At 35.3% G+C, this 27,814-nt stretch overlaps 1 protein-coding gene across 1 annotated transcript in view; it reads right to left on the reverse strand.

The window, feature by feature from the left end:
- Positions 1-27,814, reverse strand: part of CACNA2D3 (calcium channel, voltage-dependent, alpha 2/delta subunit 3) — a 476,027-nt gene that overhangs the window by 210,596 nt on the left and 237,617 nt on the right. The window contains exon 11 of the mRNA XM_010572633.1: positions 24,062-24,175. Within this exon, the coding sequence (XP_010570935.1) occupies positions 24,062-24,175 (114 nt within the window). The remainder of the gene's footprint in view (positions 1-24,061; positions 24,176-27,814) is intronic.

Consider the following 27,814-nt stretch of genomic DNA (forward strand, 5'->3'; position numbering starts at 1 on the left):
CCCCGCTTGCCCACAGCCTGCTCTCTCCTTCCCCAGCACCACCTTGCTCCTTCCCTGCTCTCTCAAGCCCCACACACCATTGACAGTTCTAAATTGGCTCAGTTGTCTCATGAAACCTCAGCCAGAAGGATATCAAAATAAGCTTAACACGACTTCAAACCGTGGTGCCATGCTCCTACATTCTTGCCATCAACCATGTAGTTTCATTCACCTTTTGCTTCACCTTTCATCTGATCGGTCTGATTACAACTTTTTTTTACTGTAGTAGGCACACAAAACACTAATGACAGTAAAATGGAGATGATATGACCATACAATGGTACCGACCGCATTACAGCGAATGTGACTGCAGTGGTACCACATATTATAGTGGCACCATAGTCTTAGATTGGTTTAAGCTGCTAATGAAGTGGTAGCTGAAGAGATCTTTATGACATCTGAGACAGACAGGCGTGTTGGCAAAACTTTTAAGCATAGAAAGTGCAGACTTAAAACTGCAAAATCTGCAGAGCTCAGATTTATTCTTGCTACATCATACCAGAGAAAGCAAAATATGTTCACCTCTGATCCCAGAGCAGGGAATTCTAGGAAAAAGATCAGCTAAGTTAAACTATGCTAACTATAAGATACAATATGTGACAAGGAAAAGGATTAAAAGGAGAACTGCTTTGATTTAAAATACTTTTTGGGACACTAACATTTAAGAGCTATAATTAACAGTATGCTTTTTTGCTAAGGCACCAGTGCATAATTTTTCAAAATTAAAAAAAAAATGCATTTCTCTCTCAGAATTGGAGTCAACAAATGGCAATACTTTGGTGAAAGCCAGAAAAGATATAAGCCGAAAGAATTGACACAATACTAATTTTACTTACTTTCTTTGATCCTTCCTTTCAACTTTGTAACTGAAAGAACTAAGAAAAAGAATAACTGAATTTGCATAGAAACTTCATAAACAACTTATTTCACAGCTGATGAAATAAGCAGCACCAATTCTATACTTTTCACAAAGGCCAGCACGTGATCACTCAACATATAAAAACACATGAATGTAAAAAAAGCAGACTCAAGCGATACTGCACTATGAAAGGCAGCTTGTACATCAGCAATCAAAACTGTTGCCATGACAGAAGAACTGTAAGAGCATTTTTCCTTCCCTGCATTTCACAGATGCTGGCACAAAGCTAGTGAAAGTTTGTAGTGACTCCCATCACAAGACAGACAAAATAAAACCCACAGATAAATATCTGTCAAGACAGCACTTGAAAGGTATAATCTTTCAACTTGTCAGTGTTCTTGCATGGAAAGAAAAAAAAAAAAGGATAAAACACAAAAAGCATACAAATAGCCTAGGATTTGTACATTCGATTCTTCTTAAAGAGCAAGAAGGTTGCCTGAAGCTTTTCACTGCTTGTGTAAATTGGGAAAATTTGTATGCTGCTACTAAAGGAGAAATTCAGCACTTAATTTTCCTTCTGTCCTGGAAAAAATTACTTCGCTTTGGAATAAATTTGAATATAAATATGATTGTTGGAGATCTTTGAAAAAGCAGATTTTTTGGGGGCGGTTAGGCAGAACAGAAAGAAGAGGGAATTTTGGTGATGAACTGAATCAGAAAGGACTTCCCAAATAGAGACAGTAGCAAGTGAGATGGCGGGGGGGGGGGGGGTGGGGGCGGACACATATTAGGAATCAGTGTGCAGTTGTGCTAGGTAGAAACAATATTCCAACAGAAAGCAGTAAGAAGAAAAGAATTTTAAGCATTGAGGAGTTCAGTGCAGGGGCAGAATGGGATGAGAGGGAAATCAGTGAACGGAGTGCAGGACGGAGGTGACAAAAGCAAAGAAAAGTTTGCAGCTAAAGGTGGAAGGGAGCAAGATCGCTAACACTATCACTGGTGCAGCACCTTATTCAGTCTATAACACTAACTGTGCCACCCCTATTATTTTCTTGGACACCAGCTCATCTTTTACAAGAGAGATTACTTATTCCCCATCTGGAGCAGGAGTTTTACCACATGTAACAAAAGTATTACAGCAACTGCTGTACATAACACTTACACTTATCAGGTTCATTCACATCTACCTTTATTCTCAGTTGAATAAAAATATTTTTTCTTTTAAAGTTTCATTTTCTTCTGTAATGAAATTTATCATTTTCTTTCAGAACTGTAAATATACACCTAACCTCCTCATTCTTAGATGTTACTTTTCATAGATGTCATCCACCTGCACCTCAATCTCGTTGAAATGTACTTCTTCCTTCTACTTAATTATTAATATTCTTCAGCATTAACATTTCCTGGGTTATATTTTCAGTTCAGTAATTTAATTTTTTCTTTTCTTCATCAAAATATCCCACTGGAATAGCATTTGTTCAAAAAGAACAATCAGCAAGAGGCTTGCAGTTATACATAAAGAAGCTCCAGGGGCGTTTTACAGCCAAATTTTACAATTTTCTGCATTAAACTATTTTGTTACAAGCTTTCTACACTGAGCAATTAGCTAGCATTCAGGGTCTTCACAGTCTCTCTCTCATATCTTTTAGTACTGTGATGGATTTGATTTTTTTTTTTTTTTTCCAGTTGTTTCTCATCTTTCCATATAGAATAATTCTCTAAGGAACATGGCCTTTTGGTGGCATTTAGCTTCTTCAGCTGGTTTGGTTCAACTACTGCTGAGATGGCCTATGATTTTGTTGCTGACTAGGCTATTGATGAGAGTGAGTACGAAGCTGAGAGATATCCATAGCAAAAGCAGTCATAGAAATAATGAGTCTCCTTGGTCCAGCCTACACTTTAACTATTATATTTTGCTTCCCCGTTCAGTAAAATTCATGTGTGCACATTATTGCCTCAACACCATTACAACTTCTTCACTGTTTTTGGTAAGGCATAAAACTGTGACCTATTAACAATACAATTAATATTAACAGCCAGATGAGTGATAACTTAGTTTTAAAAAAGGAGTGATATCCCAATGCTAACCAAATGAAAAAAAAGCTAAGTGTTTCTTTTAATAGGAAAAAATTACAGTTAATGTCACATTTGGGGCTTCTGCTGGTCACTTACTGAGAAAAAAAGGATGACTCTTACTCACCGCTTTTCTCTCAAGCTTTAGTGGCAGCCCATGGCTATCAGTGATAGACTGGAATAGAGTACAGTGGTACTCCTGACAGGACAAAAAAAAAAAAACACTAGAAGGTCTGGCTAGTAGGTTTTACTCTTAACCAAACATCAGATATTCCTCACATCAGATTTGTCAGGACCAGCAAGGAATCGCTGCTTTCCTCTGCAGCACACCACACTGCCTGTTTCCTAGAATCATTTAGACACTTTCACCTAACAGTCCTGTGCCACAGCTAAGACTCTAGAATAAAGCTGTCTCTTCACTCTCTTGCCCTCTTCCTGTGACACACAAGCATTTTAAAGCATTCTGGTATTTCATAGCAAAACTGCATTTGTCACAGGATAACATAGACTGCAAAAGTGTGTGGAGGGAATATCAAAGTACACGTAATTGCAATTCTTCTGACCACCTTTTTGCAGCCAGATCCGCACTGACTGCTCCTTCTCACCATTCCCACACTTCATCTTACTCAGCACTACTCCTTCTGGCTCCTTTCCCTTCCCTATAGCTATCCCTGCCTTTATTGACAAATCACTCTTTGTCCCTCTCCCTTCCTTTAGTGGCTCCAGCAGGGAACCCAGTCCAGTAAGCCTAGAAGAATTTTTTAATTTGAGCAGCATTTAACCCAAGCTGTTTCTTCTAGACCTAGACATTCCTATTTTAGGATCAAATATAGTTTTCATTACGTACTTTTCCATGATTGCAATTTGGAGAAAAAAAATTAAAAAGGAATACCACAGATAATAAAAGATACAAATAACTTTTGTAAGGGTAAAAATATAATTTATGAGTACAAATTTCATAGCATAAGCATGGAGCTTTCTGGTTGTTAATAATAATATAATTATGTAAAATTATAAAGGTTAGAAAAATAAAACTGAGTCCCTACTTACCTGTGGTTATTACAGAACATTCAGTACTTCCCACAAGCATGTTACTGTCTCCATATTCTGGACAGATTTGTACTCTGGCAATTGCATACTCAATGCAATTGAGAATGTGTGACATAACCCTTGTAAAATATCAAACTGGAAAAAATAGTTTTTAGACTTCCCCCTAAAAAAATCTGTTGTGTCATTGATGCAGAATGAATACCTGCATTCCTGAGATGGATGAATGATCCCTAAATATACAGCCTGTAAAGTACACCTGTACTTTACAATACAAACTTGTACTTGTAGGTGAAGGGAGAATTAGTACAAAGCTTGCCACATTTAAATTAACATTAACTTACTTGCTTTCTCCTCTGATAGCTTTCCAATTTCCTACTGCGTTATGCCTATAGAAACGATAGCATTTCAGAATGAGAAAAAAAGCCAAGGCAGACTAGTGAATGTATGCAACTACAGGCACTGAAAATAGGTTGTGTGGAAAAACAAAAGGCAAAGGGCCATGAGCCATGGAGATTTGGGTGACTTCTACTTGATGTCACTTGGTGGCGCTGGTAGGAACGTTAGCTAGCCAGGGTTTCCACGCTGTAACAACCTTTTCTTACCACACCCCTTTTGCAGGACTAGCATACTACTGAAAAGGAAGGAAGAGGGCACGAAATAGATGAAAAAAATATAAAATAAAATTAATAAATTAAAGCACCCCTGAACTCCTCCCTAACAGAAGAAAGTCTCTTTTAAATTATATTGTTTGATGCACTGTAGAAATCTCAAACTAAGCCAGGAGAAAGTACCTTATCCTACAAAAGAAAGAAATCAGACACAACAGTGATACCAAGCAGGAACATATCAAAATGGAAGAAATATGCTTTAAAATAGAGATGCTGTGGTACTGTTGAATGTAGAGCTGCAGAAGTCCAGAATGTGGAAGGTGCTCTGCGAAGGGCCCTGGAAAAATCTTCAAGGATACTTGGTGTGTATCCAAGTTCTGTGCTGCAAGGACTTTATTAACAAGTAAATACTATAACAACGAAGTCAGACTTAAGAACTGGAGATTTTCGAACAGGTGGAAAGATCACCTGCTCACAAACTGCCAAAGGCTAGACAGCAGGCTCAGCGGACCCACTGGCCAATCTCAGGTGACGTATCCTGTATTTCTGCCGTATGTTTCTAAAGCAGAGTGAACCCATTTTATCTATTTGCTTATAACTAGTATACAGCATCTTTTGCCAGTTTTTGCTCTTTCAAGACAGTAAATTTGCAGAAATGATTTTTTACAAAAATTACTGAGGGAGACCTTAATAATACTACTTCAACGGCTGATTGAGCTGATAAAATCAATTTCTGTGCAATAACTAAGAACAGCTCTCCAAATAATCTGCAGAAATCAGTTAAGGTAGCTTTTGATGCAAGAGCACACAGACTTGGTAGAAGGGCGGGGGGGGGGGGGGAACCTTGGCAGCACAGCTAATAAATGTAATTATAATGATAAAAGCTCACAAATGGCTTCATTCTACACTGTCACTCACAGCACAACCTGCTATCGCTCACTCCTGCTGCACACAATGACCTTTGTCATGCTTGAGAAAACAGCTTCCCACTGTGATTTGACTCTTACTGAGTGGCCAGATGGGGCAGTTTTGCTTCATTATTTGTGTCTGTGAAGTGGAAATGCCAACAGAAAGATTCATTACTGTCAAGATCATCTCTGCAAAGCTCCTCTGATTTATTAGGGCATAAACTGCTGTACTGGCTGTAATGAGACATAAATGTTCTGTAAGGCCTATGAACTCAAGAAGGAAATACACTGCCATCAAGAGGCTTTGGGCCTAATTTATTAACAGCTTGTGCCAGTACCACCACAGAAAAATCATACAAGCAGCACGGACTGCAGCAGTTGTAGGAAAAAAAGTAACAGATTAGCCAATGACATGTTTACATAAAATAATTTCTTTCATTTTTCTGAAATTTGTACAGTGCAGACAGGTGAAATGCAATGGAATTGCTAAACACATTAAAATATTAGCATCTCAGATTCTATTTAAATTAGAGATCATGATCCAGACTGATAAATCACAGGATAAGAAAAATTAAGTCTCAAGTTATCTTGCAGGGAGACAATTCCCTCCCCAATTTCAGAATATTCTAGATTTTCTTAAATTCTACATTTTGTTAGGCAGTCCAGATTTTTTTACATGTTTACTTGTATCATGGATCTTGCCTACTTTGATAATTAATGCAGTACAACGCTCTTAAAATACTGCAACTCTTTGTGATGACAAACAACCATCAACGAAACACTGTAACTGCTTATTTGTGTCTGCCATGAAGTATATGCATTATTGGAACAGAATACATCAGCTACTTCATCCACATTGAGAGCATATAAACAGCTCTTCAGCGACACAGGAATAATTTAATACTACATTGACAAATGGCTTCTAGCGTGGCCCCAAAGATGCTAGTAAGGTTGCACGTACAGTTTTGCTAGCACTTTTCACAGTTTTGGTTGCTAGCATTCAAAATGGTTCAGAGGCTGTGGTTAAGGTTGGACTACAGACACTAGAGGTGTTTTTTCTGGCATTGTCACTGAGTGACCTTATGCAAAAGTTGCTGGATAACTACTAGAAATGGCATAGCTTTCTCTTGGCAAGTGCATGCTGCAGTCAGGAACACAGTGGCAGTTGCATCAAGCTACAAGATCACACAGATTGAACTATCCTTTACAGCCCAGCCCTTCAGATTCTATGTTTCTATCAGTCACTGGTTCTTCAGATAGTTAAAAAACAAACCAAACAAACAACAAAAAAACCCAAACAACAACAACAAAAAACCAAAACAACACAAACCAAAACAATAAAAACTCACACAAAGTTTGCATAGCACAATTTAAAACTGAGTCCAAATCTGCAACCATAGTCATTTCTTCTGTGCTTTCAGAAAGAATGTAACATATTATGTTTACATTCAATTAACACATTATCGGATAAACATCTAACTATAAATTTACACAGTTTACAGAATGAATTGTACAAAAGTTCCTTACTGAAATCCCATTAATTTTTTCATGTATCTCTTCCAAAATTTAGAGACATACACGCACAGTAATGATCAATTTTAAAAAATTTAATTTCAAAATGTTGTTTCAGAAAACTTCTTACAAGAAGTTATGCCTTGAAAGAAACTTCCCTAGTGGGAACTATATCAAAATCTGAGCAGCCATACACAGACAATTAAACCTGCGCAGCACTTTTTACTCTTAAAATATCAGCAAAATTAAGCAAATTAAAAGTACAAAGATATCTGCTTATGATGGCATGGTAATCTTGCCTATGCTTCTAATTTAATAAACCAGTCTCACTTGGAGGGCAAGCACACTTTGTACTGAAACAGCTCCAGTAGTTCTGGGTCTTGTAGATACTCTAGTGCTGTTAGCACTTGATTAAGTATTAATGTGGGAATGAACACCAGGTTCTTTTGCCACTCAACAATCCATTAATAAGTTGCTCTGGAGAAAGGAGGAAGAGACACATGTTTTGTTGAGCCACTTTCTTTTGGAAAGGCTAAATCCATGCATTAGTAGAAAAAAAAAAAAATAGTTCCTTAGTAGTGTTTTTAACATACCTATATGGATTGCTTTACATTACTATACGCTTATGGCTATTAAATGTTCCAATATTTAAAGAGCAGCAAACTAAACCATAACTAAATCAGACATTTACTCATCTATTTCTCACTAAATGATGGAAAGTTATCTAGATTGTTTTCTGCAAATCTGTGTGTTACTTCACAGTTTACTATCTGTTGAAAGGTGTATCCTATAAAAAGTGATTTTAATATAAAAAATACAGACCACAGCAATGTTGAATGCTGAAATAGTTTTTTAAATTTTCTTCTGACGCGACTTTCTGTTCATTTCTAGTGATTTAATAGAGAATACGCCATTTCAAAATGCTTCATGACTGATACACTGTATCATACATGTCTCTTGGACATATAATATGGCATGAAGACTTCAGTGCCAATGCGAGAAAATTACCAACTTGCCTTATAAGTAAAAACAAATGGTTTGTTTTTAAAAGCTAAAAATAACCTTAATCGAGTCTCTTCTCCACAAGGTGAAATGAAAATTTAAGAATCATCCTTTTCGTTTTCAACTCAGTTTTACACTGAAGTTCAGCCCTATTTTAGGGTCATGGCTTCCCAGAGGGAACACTAGTGAGCACTTAGCTTCAGAGATACCAAAGCTTTCAAGTGCCCCTTGCAGCAGAGAAGGAACAATTCCCATGAAACTCCTCCAAAATTTATAGTCAACCATTCTCCTTCCCAGGATATTCTGGAGTACCGTGCACCTGTAAAATTAGAGATGGAGCAGTTGCTGTATCAATCTTGTGCAGAATTTACACAAAAAGGGCTAATTATATTAGGCTTGTATGAATGCAGTAAAAGATCTTAACCTCATCAGGATGTGAAGCCCATCTGCCATTTTCCTCCTCCTGTCTCCACACTAATATAGTTCAAAGCAAGACCATATTGCCACCTTCTACCATTAACATCTACTAGGAAAACCCTCTCAGAAATAAAACAGAACAACAAAATGAATTTTAAAAATGCATGCAAGATGGCAACATTACCATCCCTTAGAGGCTGAGGTCAAGTTCTACTTTCCACCCCTCCCTCCTCCTCAGCAAAAGCCGTTGTGGTTATTTACACAATATGAGCACTTGCCTGCCATATTCCTCTCCTTTTCCTGGGAGTCCCTGGTGGTTTACATCACGTAGAGATCCTGTCCACCCCTGCTAAGCAGTCAGTCTTAAAGGTAGTACTTTGTAGTTTTGGAAGTGAATATCTGGCACAGAAGACCGTATCTAAAAGTTGCACTGGCGTAGAGTGGCACAATAATTACCAGAGTTCCCTAGATGGATTGAGGAGGCTGATGGAGGGATTCACATTTTTAAGAAAAGAATTTTCTAATTCCCTTAAAGGTTCAGTATTTGTCGACTAAGTTTGTTCTGGCTGGTTGGCAATGATTAATGACTGTCATCTCCTTGCCTGGGAGAAGAGACACCATTCTGAGCAACCTTTGTGAGAGGCTGTGAAGCAGGGTAGGAGGAGGAGACATTCCCTACATCCTTGCTGCTGTGTGACCAAAAATGGGCTGGCCTCAGTCTAGTTGTGTCTGCTAACATGGGGAAGGTATGTGAGGATTTTATTATGAACCAAAGTAAGATTTTGAAAATTATGTTTATTATTTCCTATTGCTAATGCAAGCAGAGCGCAGCCAAAGACTTCGTTTCGAGTTTCACCTCTGAATACAACTGAGTATTGTATATAACACTGTTATAACCATAGGGAAAACCCCACCAATTATATTGATCTAATAGCTTATTAGATGTCACTCTTGCTGCACACAAATGTAGAGCCAAGTGCATTTTTCTGGCTGAAATTGCACAAACATGACGTACCACAAAGGCATCCTCAGATGTCTGGCTCATCGCTAGTTTCCATACATGACCTTTTAAGGAGAATTTAGGTCAGCCTAAATAAAACAGTTTGTTTCAAAATGGGGTGCCATATGTCAAAATGTACTTAGTCAGCCAGATAATTTTTAGCCAGAAATTCAGTATTATCAGATATGGTGCTAAAATCTCTGTACTCACAATTTTCTCATGCTGTTTGTGTACACACTTGAATATTTTGCACAAATTTGGGTTTGGTTGCTTAAATGAATCAAAATATTTTAAAAAATACTATCATAGTTATTAGAATCATACTGATATCATTGGTTGTTAAAATTATTAGTAAGTGATGCTGCTATGTTTCCATTATGCTTTTTATGGATTAAGTTCTGTCACCCATTTTTTTTAAATTCTAAACAGTTCCATTTGCTATATAGATATTGTGGGTACTACTCATCATGAAATCCATGATGAGTCAGGGAGATAGTCCCAGAATAGAAGATAACTCCCATTTTGACAGGATTGTACTGAATAACACACAAGAAAGTGCCATAAACTACCTCTAGCTAAGAAAAGTAAAACTTATTTCACAAGGCAACTAACAGGTCCCTTTGTGTTGGCAAATATTCCCCCCTGTGTAGGAGACAGAGAGAAGGAAACTCCCATTGGTCTCTTAAGTAGAGCTATTTTCTAAAGAAATTCTTCTAGCAGAGAGGAACATGACAGCATTGTTGTACTGATCAAATCTCAGGCAGTGTGTGCTGCCCACATGCCAGACTTCCAGGGACAGCATGGCTGAGAGCACAGACTTTCTGTTAAAACAAGGTAAACCCAGCTAGGATACTGGATGTGCCAGATATAGACCCAGCAGAGACAGAAACACTGTACTAAAAAAGTCTGAACTCCTCTGATGAGTAGTCCCCATCAAAGCTATGAAGAGAGATTTTTAGATCCTCATTAATCCCTACCTGCCACACAATGGCATGATGCTGCCACTGGTTATGTTCCCAACACTGCACAGAACAAATGCAAGTAGTACTGACACTGTAGCATAGGAACAGAAGTAGTGGGGGAATGAGGGGAAAATAACTTGGTGTCAGTAAAAATCCGTATTAATTTCTGAATGGTGGGCTGATTGTACCTTTTCAATACAATATAAGCCATAGGATCAGCCTCAAATTCGACACAAGAAAATAATGGGAACCTCAGACTATGCATACTCCCTAGCCACATTCCATGGTCCCCACTCAAAATTGCCAGCATTACAACTGCAAAACTGCCACACCGATGGTGCTCCCACAAACTGGTGACTGATGAGGGACTCTTTTTCAATTGCAAGTGACAAGAAATGGATGGATAGAAAGATAATCTAACCACAGGCATTTTTGCACACAGGATGAAATTTATCTTCCATGATTTTTTTTGTGCCTATAAAACTTGATAGCATGAATATTTGACAAAAACTCACCCCCTAAATGTGATGTAAACTTAGCCAAAGCAAATGTTTACAGTTTTCACCTACCTCTATCACAAATATTTTTGTAGTTAGACAAAACTCTCATTTTATGGAAAATTCAGCCATTTCTTTTTCACAGTGAGAGCAAAACTAATAAATGTATACTCAGTTAATTTCACTCTTGGAGATTAAGTTAATAGAGTAGATGAACTGCCTAGGGATTTTTCCCTTCATTTGTAAAAAAGAATTGAAAACAACTGCACACCTACTGCAGGGCAATTGAAACAGTAATTTTCAGGCTGGTAGATGTTTGTAGATACTGCAAAAGCTGGGGAAAGTAGGCACCTCAAAAAAGGCAGACTGGAATCTTGTATAAGTGACATGCTGCAACTAACCTCTAACCCAGCATTATTTGATGAGTACTTCATATATCTGGGACCGTAAGGCACATTGGAAGGGGATGTCAGCTGCAGCCCCAAATTTTATAATCAGTTTGTTGGAAACCATATTCAGTGGCAACACCAGTCCACAGGCTGGCAACACTCTTCTTCCAGACTTGCACATACTGGTAATTCACTGCTCTCTGTAGCCAGCCTTCCATGCAATACCACAGAAGACTTTTTCCCACAAAGAAAGAAATGTGTAAGACAGTCTGAGAAATCCCCTTTTGATTCCCACTTTATTTACTTCCTCTTACTTCTTCCCTCTCCTGTTCTTTCCATTATCCCTTTTTCTTGTAATCCTGGGCATGATTTTTCACTCTAGGAAAGTCCACTAGGCACATGGATCTAGAAAATAACAGAAGTTAACTTTCACATGGTCTTCTGTAATTTACAATGTGTTGCACCTATTCCTTTTTTGCATGAGTTTTTTTTATTATTTGGGGAAGAAGAAGTCTACGAGAACAGGAGTTGAAAACCTGCTCACGGCTTTCTACCTGACATACTGAATATATAGTTCAGTTTATTTTTTGAAAATGCATATTTTTTTAGTAAGAGTTAAAGATTTAGACTGTTCCAAAGTGACTGAAATATAAATGATTAATTGAAAGACCACTATTATTCTATCTTTCATCTTTATACTTAGGAAATATTCTTCATGGTTTTACTAATATCTTGTATTATTAACTCAACTAAAAACCATAGAGACAGACCATAACTGATACTACTTTGGACATTATTAAAAAAATGAAAAATTCTCCTTCATCAGAGGCTGAAAAACAGAACGATGTGATAGAAAATTCTTGGAATAACTACTATATTTCACAATACCATCATATTTTGTTCTTACCAATAGGAATGCCCAGCAGCTTGCCTAGCAGATACGTCCATTGTCTCCATTCATGCACACTTCAAAATTTTCCCTTAGGCTTCTTGACAAAAGAGCGCAGTTATATTTCTGAGGGTGTTTGTGGCAATGTTTTTCCTCAAACGAGGATAACCTGTTTCTATTTATTTTCAAAATAGCTGGTGAACATAAAAATGTTACCAGAAGCTGCTGAGTATTTCCAGATCCTATTGAAGCATCAGAGATATGGCAGTTGACTGTACAATTTGCAAGACACACAATTTTCCACAAAACCAAGCCCTAAGTGGCTTCTGTCCTGAATTGTCCAGAAAAGCCAGAATTAAAAAACAAATTCCTATTTTGTATCCAAGTAGATTTCTCTCTCATTCTCTCTCTATATATACAGACATAAAAATACACAAAATGATTGGGTTAAACAAAAGTATGCTTCTGATATCTCTTCCTCAAAAAAAGGCCTGTTCCAAGTGTCTCTTGTTCCATATGCTCTGTAGGTGTTCTATTTTATGAACCTCAATATAACGCAAATTTCAAAATGTTTTGTAAGTAAATATTAACAGCTGCTTCTATTTTCATAATGACATGCTGAACAACAGCCATTGGGATACACACTTTACTACTACAATGGATTTTAAAGCCTTCTTCAATAATGAGTCCTGGATGATTCAAAATCCTACATGTTTTTCAAGAGATGAAAGTCTAATAACATAAGATGGCAGAATAAGGACTTTTTTTTTTTTCTAACAATGCACTAAACTCAGCTTCAGTGTTAAAATCCAGCAAAAAGGTTTCAAGAACTCATAAGGGGAAACCTCTGTGACTGAGCTTAAATCTTACCAGAAGTCACTGCACAAGTGTTATCCCACAGAAACAGAACATATTTATTCAGATGTGCAAATCTCATTCTGTCCATTCTGCACAGAGACAATTACGGTAAGGGTAGTAGAGAGGATTATGAGATGATGGCATTTAGAACCTCATAGAGAAGAATAGGTTTTTATCAGTTTTGCAGCAGATGTCTGCACATGGGAACGGAACACAAAAGTTAAGTCTACAGAGACTGCCATGTTTTTCAAAAGTCTCAGAATGTAGTTAATGCTGTTATGCCAGTTTAGAAAAAGTAAGTATAAATATAGTGAGATAAACAAACAGCGTGCTCTAAATGGGTATTCTATAAAATGCAGAACCAGTAACACAGTTAAAGATTCAACCACTCGGAAAGAATCAGCAGACCCACAACAGAGTTCTAAAGACGGGATTGTTTGGATAACTTGTTTAGTTCTTAATTCAGTAAAGCACTTTAATGTATGCCTGACTCTATTTCTTTGGTTAGCAGAGATGTAATAATTCACATATGTAAGCGCTTTGCTGAAATTAATACTAAACTACACATATATGATCCCTTGCATGTAATGAATCTTCTGTACTGTCTTGATATATGTGCATGTATTGCAGGATTGTTCTATAGCCAGACACCGCGAAGGATAACAGAGGTACTCTGGGAAAATGGTATATATGAATAATAATTTTGTATAAACAATGTCTGTTATACTTCTAAACCAGCAGAATTTGGCCCCTCAGAGCAAAATGAGCAAGAAATACCATTTACTATATGTAACGGGATGCCAGCAAGAGAATACGATACCAAACATTTAACTTCCTCCCTTTGTAACGTTCGCTTTCCAAACATCTCTTGAGATTTGATATTTAAACATGTAATTTACCAACCTTCTTAATGTAAATATCCAACAGAAGTTAACTTAAAGCCTCAGTATATAATGAAACAACACACTATGGCTTATTTTAATTCAGTAAGAGTTACATAAAATAGAAGTATATGAAGATGTCATTAAAGGAAAAGTGATACTGGAATGAACTAAGAACGGATCATACAAACTAGGTAAAAATATAGTTCAGTACTCAGATGAAAATGTCTGAAAACAGTTATTCTTTGTGCTGGTCTATAGTTTTCCAGGGTACTTGCCAATTACATGCAGGCTACTGGAATTGCCATACCTCATTGGAGTAGCGATGAATCTGACCTATTGGTTAGGAAAAGGTGCAATTACCCATTTTCCTATTTAAGCCTCACCATTGCACTGTCTCCTCTACTTGTATTACCAAATGAACTGTGAACATTCTTGTTAGTCATAAAAATATCTTTAATCCTATTAATACTTGTCCACTACTGATTCAAGCTTAATCTTGCATTTAAAAAAAAATTAAAAAATTGAAATTTTATTGCAGTGTATTCTAAAAACTCTAACAGAGACCTAAAACATCATAAGGACAGCTTTTTAAAACTTACTCCAAAATACATACAAAGTTTTCACTCTTCTCTGTCTATAGAATCAGAGAAAAGTTTTCATTTCTTATCTTGTGCTCTACAGAACAGAAAGTACCTATAAAGCAAGCAGGCTTGTAGATCTATTACATCCTTCTTATTTCAGGCTATAGGAGAAGGAAGCAGAGATGACAGCATAACCCTAGGTTTGTCTCTTTCATCAACTTACTTTTCACCAAGGCTCTCCTGTGTAATGTAACCTTTAATATAGATTCAGTTAATTTAATCTACCTCCAGAAGCCAAACTTTAAACAGGTAATTTGGGAAGACATCAGTCCAACATCATCTTCAGGTCTTCAGGTTTTTTACTACCTGTACTTTTTTTAATATATATATTATTAATCCAAATTAATTGATTGGAATACTGTGTTATCTCTTTATTGTCAAATGCAACCAAATGGGTTTCATATATGCAGCTATGGTCACCTTTTTGTTAGTGGGTTACTCGCAATTAACAGTATACATTCTTGATATTTTACAGAGACTGTAGATACTCATCTAAAATAGAACAGCTCTGACAGCCTTCAACATCTCTTTTCTGCCTGTCATGTTTAAGTAAGAAGATACATACATTATAAAGAGAAGTAATTAAAACCAAGCAGACTATGAACGGTATCCTGGCTTTTAGTATAATTGCAGTATTCAGTTTAAACCACACAAACTAAAATACAGGTTTTATCATGCTGAACTTCAAGAAATAAATGATCTCACTATTTCCTTAAGTGGATGACATAATTCTTCACAAAAAAACACCACCTCAAGAATAGACATAGTCCGCAGAATGAAATGGGCATATTTGTGCAATTACTATGCCTACTTTAACTGTTTTGCTTCTGGTATAACAACTCCATAAAAATAAATTTTTTAAAAAATTAAGACCTTACAGCACTTCAAATATCAGGTCAGGCTTTATTACATTCATTTTGTGGATTAGTAAACAGAATCCATAAGATACCAGGTTCTTATTATGATATTTACTTACAGTACTTTGGTCTCTTATTAATAATGGCTTTCGGCCACATAGTTCAGTGATATGGAGTTTATGCCAGATGCAAATAGTGATTACTTGTAGTCATCTAGGCACATTTTATGTACACATATTTTATCTTAAATTTTGGAACTCTTTATGTCTATATATACTACATAAAAATTAACTTCTTTTTTACAAGCAAAAGTAATGACTTTTGTGTTATTAATACTCATGAGTTCCCCAAAAGTACTTTGGACAATCTATTTTAGATTGTGGATTATTCTCCATTTTGACTGCCCATTGTTTATAAGGTACTCTGTATGACTCATAGTTAATTTACTTTTGCATCTATTTCTGATTGCATGACAAACATTAACAGGGTAATGGCACTTTGGATATACATTTACATTCTGTATAAATGACCTTCCCAACTAAAATTCTTAAAACATTCAGAAAGCATTAGCCACTATATGATTCTAGCCAACCATATAACTCTGTATATGTGAGGCAGTAATCCTTCCTCTGGCAATCCACATACACCCTGAGGATAAGATTCAATTACCCTTATCTTCACAAAAAACATCTCCAAGTTTTTGGTTTTAAGCACTGCAGAAAGAGTTTCTTCATGGCAAATTAAATTGACATTGACCTAGAAAAGAATTCTTAACTGCTTTGAGTGTCATATTAAAGAATACAAGTAGAAACAGTAGTGACCAATTCATAGACAGCATTCTGGTAGTTCTCACAAAAGAAAAAAAAAAAGGTATTCACTGAAACAGAAACCTACCTGCTTTTTTTTCTCTTTAAAAGGGAGAAGTAATAATGCAGAAAAGAATAATCTTTTTTTAAACCTTTTTTTCTTCCCCCCAAAAATTGCAGATGGGGCAGGAAACTAGGACTACAACATTTCTGTGAGGAGTTGTTTCCCTTTATCCCCAAATCAAGAACTTTTGTTTGATCTCATACTCTATCTTTCATCATACTGCAGGGGCGCCTAAAAAGATAGCTAATTAATGTAAGTTATGTCATAGCTTGAAAGGCCTATAAAGTGTCTGGACCTTCTTTTGTTCTTGAGATAACCAGTAATAAAGCATACAGCTTGTGTAGCAGTAATAACATCCGCATCTAAAGTACTTCAGTCTCTTTAGAAAAAAAATCAATTTAATAACACCCAGACAACATTGTACATGAGACATTCAATTTGCTGTACTAATGTTCCATGTTGCCAACATCAGCAGGTTCCTAAGCTACAGAGACTTGGTTAAAAATCTGCAGAAAGGTTTGTAATCTTGTGGATAACAGACATGAAGAAAAAGATGTTTTGTCACCAATGCAATGCCACAATGCAGCTACCCATTTTCTTGTAGCCTATTTTCACAGCATCCACTTGATTTCATGTTTGTCTTTAGGATAGTTTTCAGACAAAGGAAATGAAAACGTGTCATGTTTTCATCTTCCTTTGTTAAAGGAGGGTATGGAAAGCATTCTTTCCTGTCCTATGGTAGAATCTAAATGTTTGGGGAATTTTTTATATATATATATATATATATAAAAATATGTGTATATATATTTTGTATATATATTATGTATATATATTATGAAGCCACTAGATTGTTGGTCATCTTTAAACTCACTAAATAAATTTTTACTAAAAAAGATAAAATGCAGAATTATCAAAGGTGAATATTTATTTCACAGATCTCTAATATAAATGAGCAGGTTGAATTAAAGGTCTTTAGTGACCAAGTGACCCATAGTCACCAGTAATGACTAAGTATTTTCTTAAGTATTTAGGACAGCATAATGCTGTATATTATTAAATGTACTATAAATATTGATCCTGTAAAATTATGCATTAAAGTCCCACATAGCTAGGGAGTTATCAACTGATTATTATTGTCAGCAAATATATTATTATGAAATCAAATCAAAATCCAGCAAATTTTGAGGTGCTAATCTCTGGATTCAGTTATAATTTTAAGTATTGTATATAGACCCAGAGACCTTCCAGACTTGAAATTTTTCATACAAAGCAGATGCAAAAGCAGGTATAAATACTTTAAAGTCATGGAACTATTTATCTTGACGTTTCAACAGTTCTATTCAGATATAGGCAGCATTAGCTGTTAGGTCTTTCTGCATCACAATCATTCAGCAATAGGAATACAGATGTTATTGCAGGTATTCTTTATATTCACCCTACCTGAAGTCTTAGCACTGACACAAACCACCTTAAATCCCTGACTTGTTGTAATGGTTCATAAACAGAAAGAAAATAATTTCTCTCCCCATAGCCCTCAGAATAGTAGGAGATAGACAGATGACGTTCTATTGTCTGTTACTTGCCCAGTAAGCGAAAGGCGGCAGAATAATGAGTACGGTAATTGAATGTGGTGGTACTTTTAACCCAGATTTAAAAAAAAACAATAAAAAAATAAAAAGCAAAACATTAATTCTAGACTATATTCATCCTTCCTTCTTATCAACAGAGACAAAATTCAGGAGATACTTCTGGCTTGTCTAGCTGGATTTGATTCTAGAAAATGAGGTGGGTTTTTGGTTTCCATTTCACTTTACTAAGTAGTGAGGGATTATTGCTTCTGGTTTTGCATATATCTGCCATACCATATAGCTATTTCAGATAATTATGAAAGCAAATGCTTTTCAGGATCAAAGGACAAACCCAAAGGGAAGGATATAGTTCAATTGATTCAATGATTCTTTTGCTTTCTTTTCCAGATTTTGCACATGGTACAATATCACCAAGTGAAGAGCTCTCAGGCTAAGGGAGCAGAACATTCATTTCTGGATGTTGCAAGTCACAACGGCTCACAAAGATGGTATCTTCCTTGACCACTTGTGAGTGCTGCATCAAGCCCTCTGAAAAAGGAATACTAGAAGACTCTATTCAAACTGAAATTTCACAAAAATATTTGGTTATATACTTCAATTATATACCTATTTCCCCTTGATCTCAATGGGATTTTAGACTCTGCCCTGAATCATGGTCATGGATGAAATGCTTTTGGGCTTCTCCAAAACAATGAGGAGAAGGGCTTTATTGAAGTATAGAACTTGATAGCCACATAAAAACAATGGGGATAAGGAGGAGAGAAAAAGACCCATGCTGCAAAATATGCAGGCAGTTGGTCATTTTAGCCAGTAGTGAAAAAGAATCATGAGACTTCAAGGAGCTGCTGGTGAGTCACTAGGGTTTTAAAGTGTTCCCTCATACATTTATACAAAAGGATTTACTACATTATTTTCCTTTGCAATGGCACAACATACTGAGAACAGTCTTGCTGTATTTAAAATGTCAAAATACATTAAATATTATCTAAGTAGATAATATTTAAGTATCTAAGTTTCTGTTCCAAGTTTATTAATTTTCAATTAGTGACTAAAATGGCTTTCAACAGAGAGCATGACAGGGCTTGAAGCTCTGACAATATCTTTGATCACATTGTCATTTCATTTTTAGATGTGCTATACCATTTCAGCAATATTCACAAGGTTAACCTTCCTGGAATTTTCCAATAGCGAGGAGGTAGGACTGTGTTATTTAAGAAGAGGCAATTAGTGGTACTACTTTCTGGGAGCAAACCTGAAGGACTATCTTTTCCTGTAGTCGTATCCATTTGCCTGCCCCTCCCCGCCCCACAACAACAACATCTTTTCATGCTTTTAAATTAGAATAAGGTACCTAGTGAAATATATAAGTGCAGTATTTTGCTTGGTTTCTAATAGTGCATTTGGTTATAATACTAGAAGCAATAATATACAGTAAAAGCATGACATTCTTTGTTCCAACTGACATCAAAATGGTATTTTGAGACTTAAAGGCTTTCTCGTGAAATAGCACATGTAAAAAAAAAAACAACCAAAAAATAAAAAACACAACAAAAAAAAGCATTGCAACTATATCATAGTTATAATTGTAAACAAACACTTTCTTGGTACTAATATTTTTAAATACTTATTTCTGCTACATGGTGAAAACCTGGGCTTTTTTATGACAGCGTAGATTCATTTACTCCTGCAGATTAATTGTTCTCTTTTTAGTACTTTATGTGGCAGAGCTGTCATAAGTGAATTACTGAAACTTGAAAATATTGAATGTAAGTTTCATGAATGAGAAAAATTATGTACATAGCATAAACTCATTTATAATGCATGAGAATCTACCTCCTTCAGGTACAAGATCACATTTATGGACTCATAAAAAAAGGAAGTAGACATTAACTTAAAGCCTTAGTCATACAAATAAAGCATAGTATGTTATAAAAATAGCATCCACTAGATTTACATTTTAAGTAGCAGAATATATTAAGAGAACATGGGGAAGTGGAGTTTTTTGGTGCGGAGATAGGGACTCATATAAAAAACAGTAGAATGAAGGTGTTCCTTCTTTCAAGGAAACAGTCCACCAGATAATTTTAAACAGTCTTTTGATGGTCGTAATTCTCTACCTTACACACAAATCAGGCTGATGTCCCGCCAGAAAACTCAATTACTTAATTTAAGCTAATTTGGGAGATTTAATTGAAGCCAAGTTCTTCCATTTCAAAATTATTGCAACACAATTTTTATTTAATACATTATCAGAAAAAAGCAGCTTTTTGATCAGTTGTCAGGCAGAATACATCTACAATTATATGTAATAAAGTGCTCTTATCACTGTTTACACAAGTATCTTTTTTAAAAAGACTATTTTTTGCAAAGAAATAAATGGCTTGGAAAAAAAGAAGAAATTGTGAATTGTTATTTAGATGGTGATAGTGTGTTTTCACTCTCCATTTTTAGAGATTGTCACCAACAAACTGGCAAAGCCTTAACAGTTATATGAAGAATTTGTTCCTTTCTATAAGAGAACAAGATGTTTATGCTGCAACTAATGATGATATATTTAATATTATCTAACATTATGTAAAACATAATTGAAATAGATAATTGCTGACAGGTTAATTGAGGTAAACCAAAACTTAAGAACTTATCTCAATTAGAGCTATTCCTTTGTCCACCACTGTCCACCACAGTATCAAAATGGCAGGAAAAACATAAATGATAAGAAAGATGGCAAGGCAATGTATAAATGAATAGAGAACAAAAAATACAAGAAAAAAAACTACTAAGCAGTACAAACGTGTGATTTATAAATATAAAAAATGGCTTTGGAGAGAATAAAGATGGTGTAATGCAAAAGCAGAGGATCTTGAATGGCACTGCATGCATAATTTTTAGGCACACTGACACTGCAAATATGTAGGATATTGCGTTTTCAATAATTCTTTTCTAGAATAACAAATCTAAGAACATTGAAAGCTCTAATGCATTAAAGCATACATATGGAAATCTTTTATGTTTTTCATAGTGAAATATTTCAGGCTGAAAAGAGGACAAACTGATTTGATTTTTTTCTACATATTTTTTAATATACAGTTTAGAACACTATAGTACATTAAATATTTTATAAGAGTTGGGTAGAATATTGCACACTAAGTAAAAGCTACTTTCTAAACACTGTGTCCTTGCTAAACAAGTTAGGATTCTTCATGCTAGGCCTTTGCAGAAGTATACTCGAAGGGAAACCTGTCCTGATGCTTATTGCAACAGCTGTGCTAAGTATTGTTATCTCAGATATAGCTGTTGATTTGCACATGAAAGATATATAGCACATGGTTTTATGAAAATACTTAGCTGACTGTTTCAGAGAATGCTTTCCTTACTGATTTCATATGATAGAGTTTTCCCGTGGTCTCTTCCCATACTTAAAGAGAGGAACTAACTTCATAGTATAAGAAAATATAAGACATCAGAGGTACATACTTCTGAGAGATTCTGTACGTCTCCTTAGACATCAGTGTTTGCTAGATAAAGCCAAATGTTCTCATGGAACATTTGAGGACTTAACAACTTAAATCAGATAATATCCCATTGAATAAGAGAGGAAAGACTGGCCACAAGTTTTTTACATTTTTAAGCCTCCTTTCCAGTAGAACAAAATGAGTTATGTTTTCATAAAACAGAGCTAGTGCTAGCCTACAAAGTCACTCAATCATATCAAAACAGGAAAGGAGATAAAATTACTGGGAGGGAGAAGGTGCCAGAAATACTGATTGAAATTCCAAAGATAATTTAGATTACCTTAGATTTAGTCATATTCCTCATATTCTTTATTTATTTTGTTTAAATTTATATATTGCTTAATGAAAATTCTTCATACATCATCTGATCATTGAAACCTTGAACCATTACAAGATTTAATTGACTAAAGTATTAAGAGTAAATATGGAAGCCTATAGCTGAAATTAACAGCTCTCAGACCATTTCTATAGAGATAAAAGGGTATGCAAACATCTTGGAATTAAAAAAAAAAAAAGGAAAAAATTTTGTCTGTTGTTTATAAACATTTGTGATCTGAAGAAGCAGCTACTAACATAATAATTTCACAATCAGGTTATAGTTGTCTTGTTTCTCTCAGAAAACATTCGGAAATAAGCGTGAATACAAAGATGGATTTAAGACAGATATTGAGACTATATTACTACCAGACATTTATATGAGCACAGCCAGCTGATAAAAAACTTAAGCCATATGATATTAAGGAGCTACACTAATTTACTTAGAAAGAAAAATGTATCATATGACCTGTCTGATAAAAAAAGATTCCATTTTGAATATTTAAATATCTGAAAAACAAGCTACAGTTCAAGTATGTTACTGTTTCCAGAATTATTCAGTAATTTCAACAGACAAGTGTATTTTATAAAGCTGTAACTTTCCATATGTCTAATTAATCAACAGAAAAATCAATAAAAGGTTTAACCCTGAGGAAAGACCCCTCTTCAACAGTAAACACAGAATAAGAAAAGGCAGGTGATATTTTCACGTAAATAGCAACAACAAATAATCTCAGTGAAAAGCACTAAAGAAAAGTAGGGAGACAAAGATCAAAGGTCACATACTCTCATTCAACTTGTAAATAGTTGATAACCACATTTCAAGGAGGTACTTCTTGTATGTCACAGAGGGGAAACAAATATTTCAGCAATATTGCCATTGCCAATTGAGATGTGACCCAATAATACAATAAATACCAAAACGGACAAAAGCTGACATGCAATGGAACTTCTTTCATAATACCTAGTTCTACATCTTAATGCATTAATTAAATATTGACCTTCTTCATCCCTTCCACTACACAAGGACTAGCATCAATTCACATGAGAAGTATTACAGGTGTCCTCAGGATATACGCAAATACTGATGTATTCTTGCATATTTTTAAAGATGACAGACTTCCTGGCATGTCCTGGTAAAATCACAAAAAGTATGAACTTTCTCCTTTTAGAGAATGAAGTTACATAAAAGGACTGAGCAGGGTATCTGAAGAGAAAAATAGATCTTCTGATTGCAGTTAGTTATCACTCCACTTTCTCTGAATAAGAAACTCTTAACAAAAAGTTGAATAGTTGTATGTCAATTTTACTACATGAAATGACAGTAATTGACATAACATTTTCAGAAGATCGGTAAAAAAAATCACCAATTACCCATTTTTTCTGGCTCACTGATTGCTAATAGATGAGGTTTAGTTCGGGTAAACAAGAAAAGGGAGAATAAAAAACAAATGTAACTTTATAAAAGAGAGAAACTTGTCTAAAAAATACAAATCAAAGCTACTACTTTTTTCCCACAGAATACTGAAACCCCATGCAGCACACTCATATTAATCAATTACTTGCTCAAATTGCACTTTGAAGAGTGTGGTTGTTGCTTCCACAGGCATATAAAATGACAGGTATCTCAAACTACAAAAACTTCCTAAAATAGTCCCTAAACTTTCCTTAGCAGAAGATAAAAAGTAGAGAAGGAAATTATTTCACATCCAAACATCAGGCCTACTAGAGCTTTCTCATCAGGAAAATTCAAGGGATTTCTGCATTACTGTATAACATCCATGTGTTATATAACAAGGTAATTTAATTCTGGGTAAATTTCTTTATACAGATTGATAGAACCAAATAGTATTTTTAATGTCTTTATTTGGCAGAGTGAGGGGTAGAGTTGGTGAGATTTTATTAAAAAACTGAGTACTACATCTGTTCCTTCTCCAGTCACAGTAAACTGTTCACTGTCCACAGTACATACCCCTCTTTAGCTTCAAAAAGCATTGAATTATTAATGAATATTTTGGGAGAAAGAAAAGTTTTTTTCATGTTTAATGATGTCCACAGGGGAAGCATCATATAATGGTCAAAAATGTACCCTGGAGGGAAATATTTCCTTAATAACTTATTATCCTAGGTTCATTACTACAGTAAAAGGCCATCTCTGTCCTCAAGCAATATCACTTAAGAATCATTTTTGTCATTAGTGAAACATCCAGTTATCCAAAATCATTTTTAGATCATTAGAAGGATTGTTACTGACTTTTCAATAGGCATACAGTTTATACTGGGTATGAAGCTTTGGGCTTTCCATCAAATAAAGGTGAGAACATACTTACTTTTCTGTCTGGCCAATTGTATTTTGCAAATATTGTATCATATGTGTCCACAGCTCCATCAGTAATCAACATTATGGCTTGGCTGCAAATACTTCCTTGTCCTGTGTGATTGAACTGTGAAAGGAAACGATCATTAGTTACAGCACATTGCTGTTAGATGAAGATAGATAGGATCATGCTGGATAAACATGGATCTTGTCAAACCTAGCATGCTTAGAAGTAGGTGAAAAAGCCTCAGGTTGAAAACATTTTATCATAGATATTACGTTTTTGCTGAATTGTAACTTCAGTTGTGTAACAGAATCTGGATTCATTATATATCCCCATTTTATCAGCTTGAAAAATAAGAAACATACATAACTATAGCCCTTCCCCAAATTAAAAGCGTATTCCCCTGTTTTAGATAGATGATCTGTATTGATGCATCTATATAGGGTTTGCTTTGATTTAAATATAATTTTAAAAGAACAAGCTACACAAAAAGAAGAAATTAATGACATAATTTTACTTTGAAGTACAGAAGATAGACCACTTATAGAGAGGCATATGACTATTCATATGGCATTCATATTCACGCAGGATTACATTCCATATGTTATTTTTCATAAAATGTTTATCTCAGGGAATCAAGTTAATATTTATATATTCTCAGATTCTCCTATTACTTGAAATGAATACATATAAGTAATTCAAGTCACTGAACAGCAGTACTTGAGCACAGGTACTTAGACAGCAGTCAACATATCCTTTGGAGTACGCAAAGAAAGTTTCATGATTCCACAAACAGGATTTTCTCCTGGTCAAAGAACAAGTAAATTGGACTGAGTCACAACAGAAGCTTTGATCTCTTGATTCTGGAGTTGGTGCCTTAATTTTGAAACCATCTGTCTCCATTTGCTCTTATTGCACAATAGGTTCTTATTTATCTGTGTACTATTTTATATATTCAAGGAACTTAGGTGAAACATCCAGCTTTTAGCAAAATATGCAAAGTTGGAAAATTATTTGATTTTTAATTACTCTGTATGAACACTAAAAAAATCTGTGAGAAGATCGATAAATTGGGGCATTAACACACAACTCTATAGATTGGTCTAACATTTGAGTACATGCTAATGAATGAACAATCTTCTTTTGTTCTCTTCCTATGTAGTTTTCAGGTACATTACCAACTTTGAGGTCAGACAAGGTCTCATCCTGGCACCTTTCTCTTGGTATTGAGAAAGCCAAGCAATAATTACCTTGTCCCACCTCACTAGCCTATCTGTGATGAATAATGCCAAAAAAGGGTGGTCCTGTTTGAGAAGTAGTATTTAAGTTTAAATGTGGATTACCTTGCAGTGACTCTGACAGCTTCTGGATTCAACAAAATTTATTCAGTGTTCTAGTTTGATTTGGGATAGCAACTGCTCTGTCTTTAAGTTTTCTGCAGTCTACTCACCCTTACATATTCACTGTTCTTCCCAAAACTCTAAAAACCTTTTTTCTAGAAAAAGTTCTTAACTTCTAAAAATGTCATCTTTGTAGACATGCCTGCAGTAGGAAAAGGAGTTGATGGTGGCTTCCAGCAGTGCTCTGTCCTTTTTCTTCTGCCTTCACATTTCTATATCTGAGTAATCACATCCATAAATATCATTCAACAATCATTTATATCATCTACAGCTCCCCTCCAGGTCAGTTTCCTTTTGATCAAGCAAGAACCTCAGTGAACAGTAATAGAAACGTGTTACTTAAAGGGAAACTAATGTGGGTTTACAGAGTTAGCTATATTTGGTCACTGCCTGTGCGAAAACTCTTATCTGTGATATCTGCAAGGCAGTCTATCCTTAAAATTCTTCAGTCATGACAGTTTTTCCAGTCTTAACCAGAACCAGAATTATTAAAGTGGCATTCCTTCATTAGTATGATCTTAGATCCAATATTTTCTCATAAAGTTGAAGTTACTTGGTCAAGTGATATATTCTTCATATGGACAACATATTTTGAAAGAGACAAGGTATATTAAAAGGGAAAATAACAAAGGGGGAACGACTCCATATATTTATTTTAAAACATCACTCTATGCATCTGCATTATTCTATGTAGTTATCTGTTTGAATATTTTGAAGAATGAGATTAAATTAAAATGCTTTGATGAGTAATATCTTCTCATATTTGTCTAGAACTTTAATTTTATTGAATAGCAAGAGTGATGAAAGTGTTTTCCATAATAATAACAATGACAAGGGCCTTATGATGAACTACAATTAACTCAGTGATTCATCAGTTAGCAGCAAAAATTTCAATGCATCCTGACATTTACAGCATTTGGTTGTGATTAACAGTCTTTGAAATGTCACAGAATTTTATTTAATTGGCTATGATTTTTTTTAAAGGTAATCACCGCAAAGACTGCATTTGTCACCAAAAGAGATAATTGCGGTTGTCACATGACATAGTAGGTGCCTAACTACAGTACCAAGCACTTCTATATTCTTACACTGTATAATGAACACTGCATAAATTGATGATTGGAAAGAATTTGGAAGTGGATTTTTAAACGTGCTTTTCAAAGACATCAGTATCAACCATCTTCAAGTCTTAACAACCTAGGCAAATACTGAAAGGTAATTGCAAGGCAAAATTAACTGGGTATAATTAGTGTAACCCCTGAACCATTCTAAAATCCAACCAGAATCTTAATGGACTATTTGTGTAAAACAAAGATTTTTCTTTTTTTCCTTTCCCTTTTTTTTCCCCCTTTTTTTTTTCCCCCCCCCCCCCCCCCCCCCCCTTCTTTTTTTTAAATGTAGACCAGACATCCTTAGCTAACCTATAATTCACAAGAATAGATTTCTGGCACATAAAGGTCACATCCTATAGACAAAGTAGAAAATGGTTAGCTGTACTCTTTTAAGGAGAGTTTAAGTAGCTTCTTCTCTGGCCTACGCTGCTTAATAGAAGCTCTCAGCAACTTTGCTGATACACCTGTATATAACAGAAAAGATTTTTATGTTGTCAATTCTGGAAGTATATATGCAACAAGGCTTGAAGCTATTATACTCCCTTTTATAGTATAGATAGAAACAGTCATTACTCTACCTTGAATAAATCTGAACATACATGTAGCATGATCCATCATGACTTTATAGATCAAAAGACTCTCACTCATCCTAGGTACAATTCAGTACATGGGATGTCAGTTCCCTTTATTCCCAAAACTATCTGTTTACCTAATGAGATTTTTATACCACATTCATCACTATAACTTCAGTTGCCTCACAGATTTTAAAACAGAACAAAAGAATTTCATCTCAGGCCTTCTTGATCACTGTAATGGTTTTTTTGTTGTTGTTTACACAGATTTGGAAGACTAGTATAGAACATCTCTTGTATTAAGGCTGGTTGCTATTTACTGTTGCGTATCTGTTTCCTGAGACTATATTCAGAGCCCATAATGGGGTTCTTAATAAACCCTCTACAAACAACCTAGAGTGTTCTTTACTTCATGCAGCTTTTCCCATTGCCATTTTTGGCATGCACCACATGAAGGAATTAGTTCCACACTGTCTGGGCGAAGGCAGTGGGTGGAGGAGGATCCTCATCCTTTCATTTTAGGATTTTATGCCTGGAAAAGAACTGATCAATATTGTGCTTCAAGATGAATACAAAGGAACTGGAACCATTAGTTAATCTATGATCCTACGGTATAATGGCAGGCACACTTGTCAAGTCAAACCCTTTGGAGAATATTTTGTTGAGGTCTCATTTGCA

The sequence above is a fragment of the Haliaeetus leucocephalus genome, unplaced genomic scaffold (assembly GCF_000737465.1).
Source record: "Haliaeetus leucocephalus isolate CR32 unplaced genomic scaffold, Haliaeetus_leucocephalus-4.0 Scaffold2, whole genome shotgun sequence".
Taxonomy (NCBI): Eukaryota; Metazoa; Chordata; class Aves; order Accipitriformes; family Accipitridae; genus Haliaeetus; species Haliaeetus leucocephalus.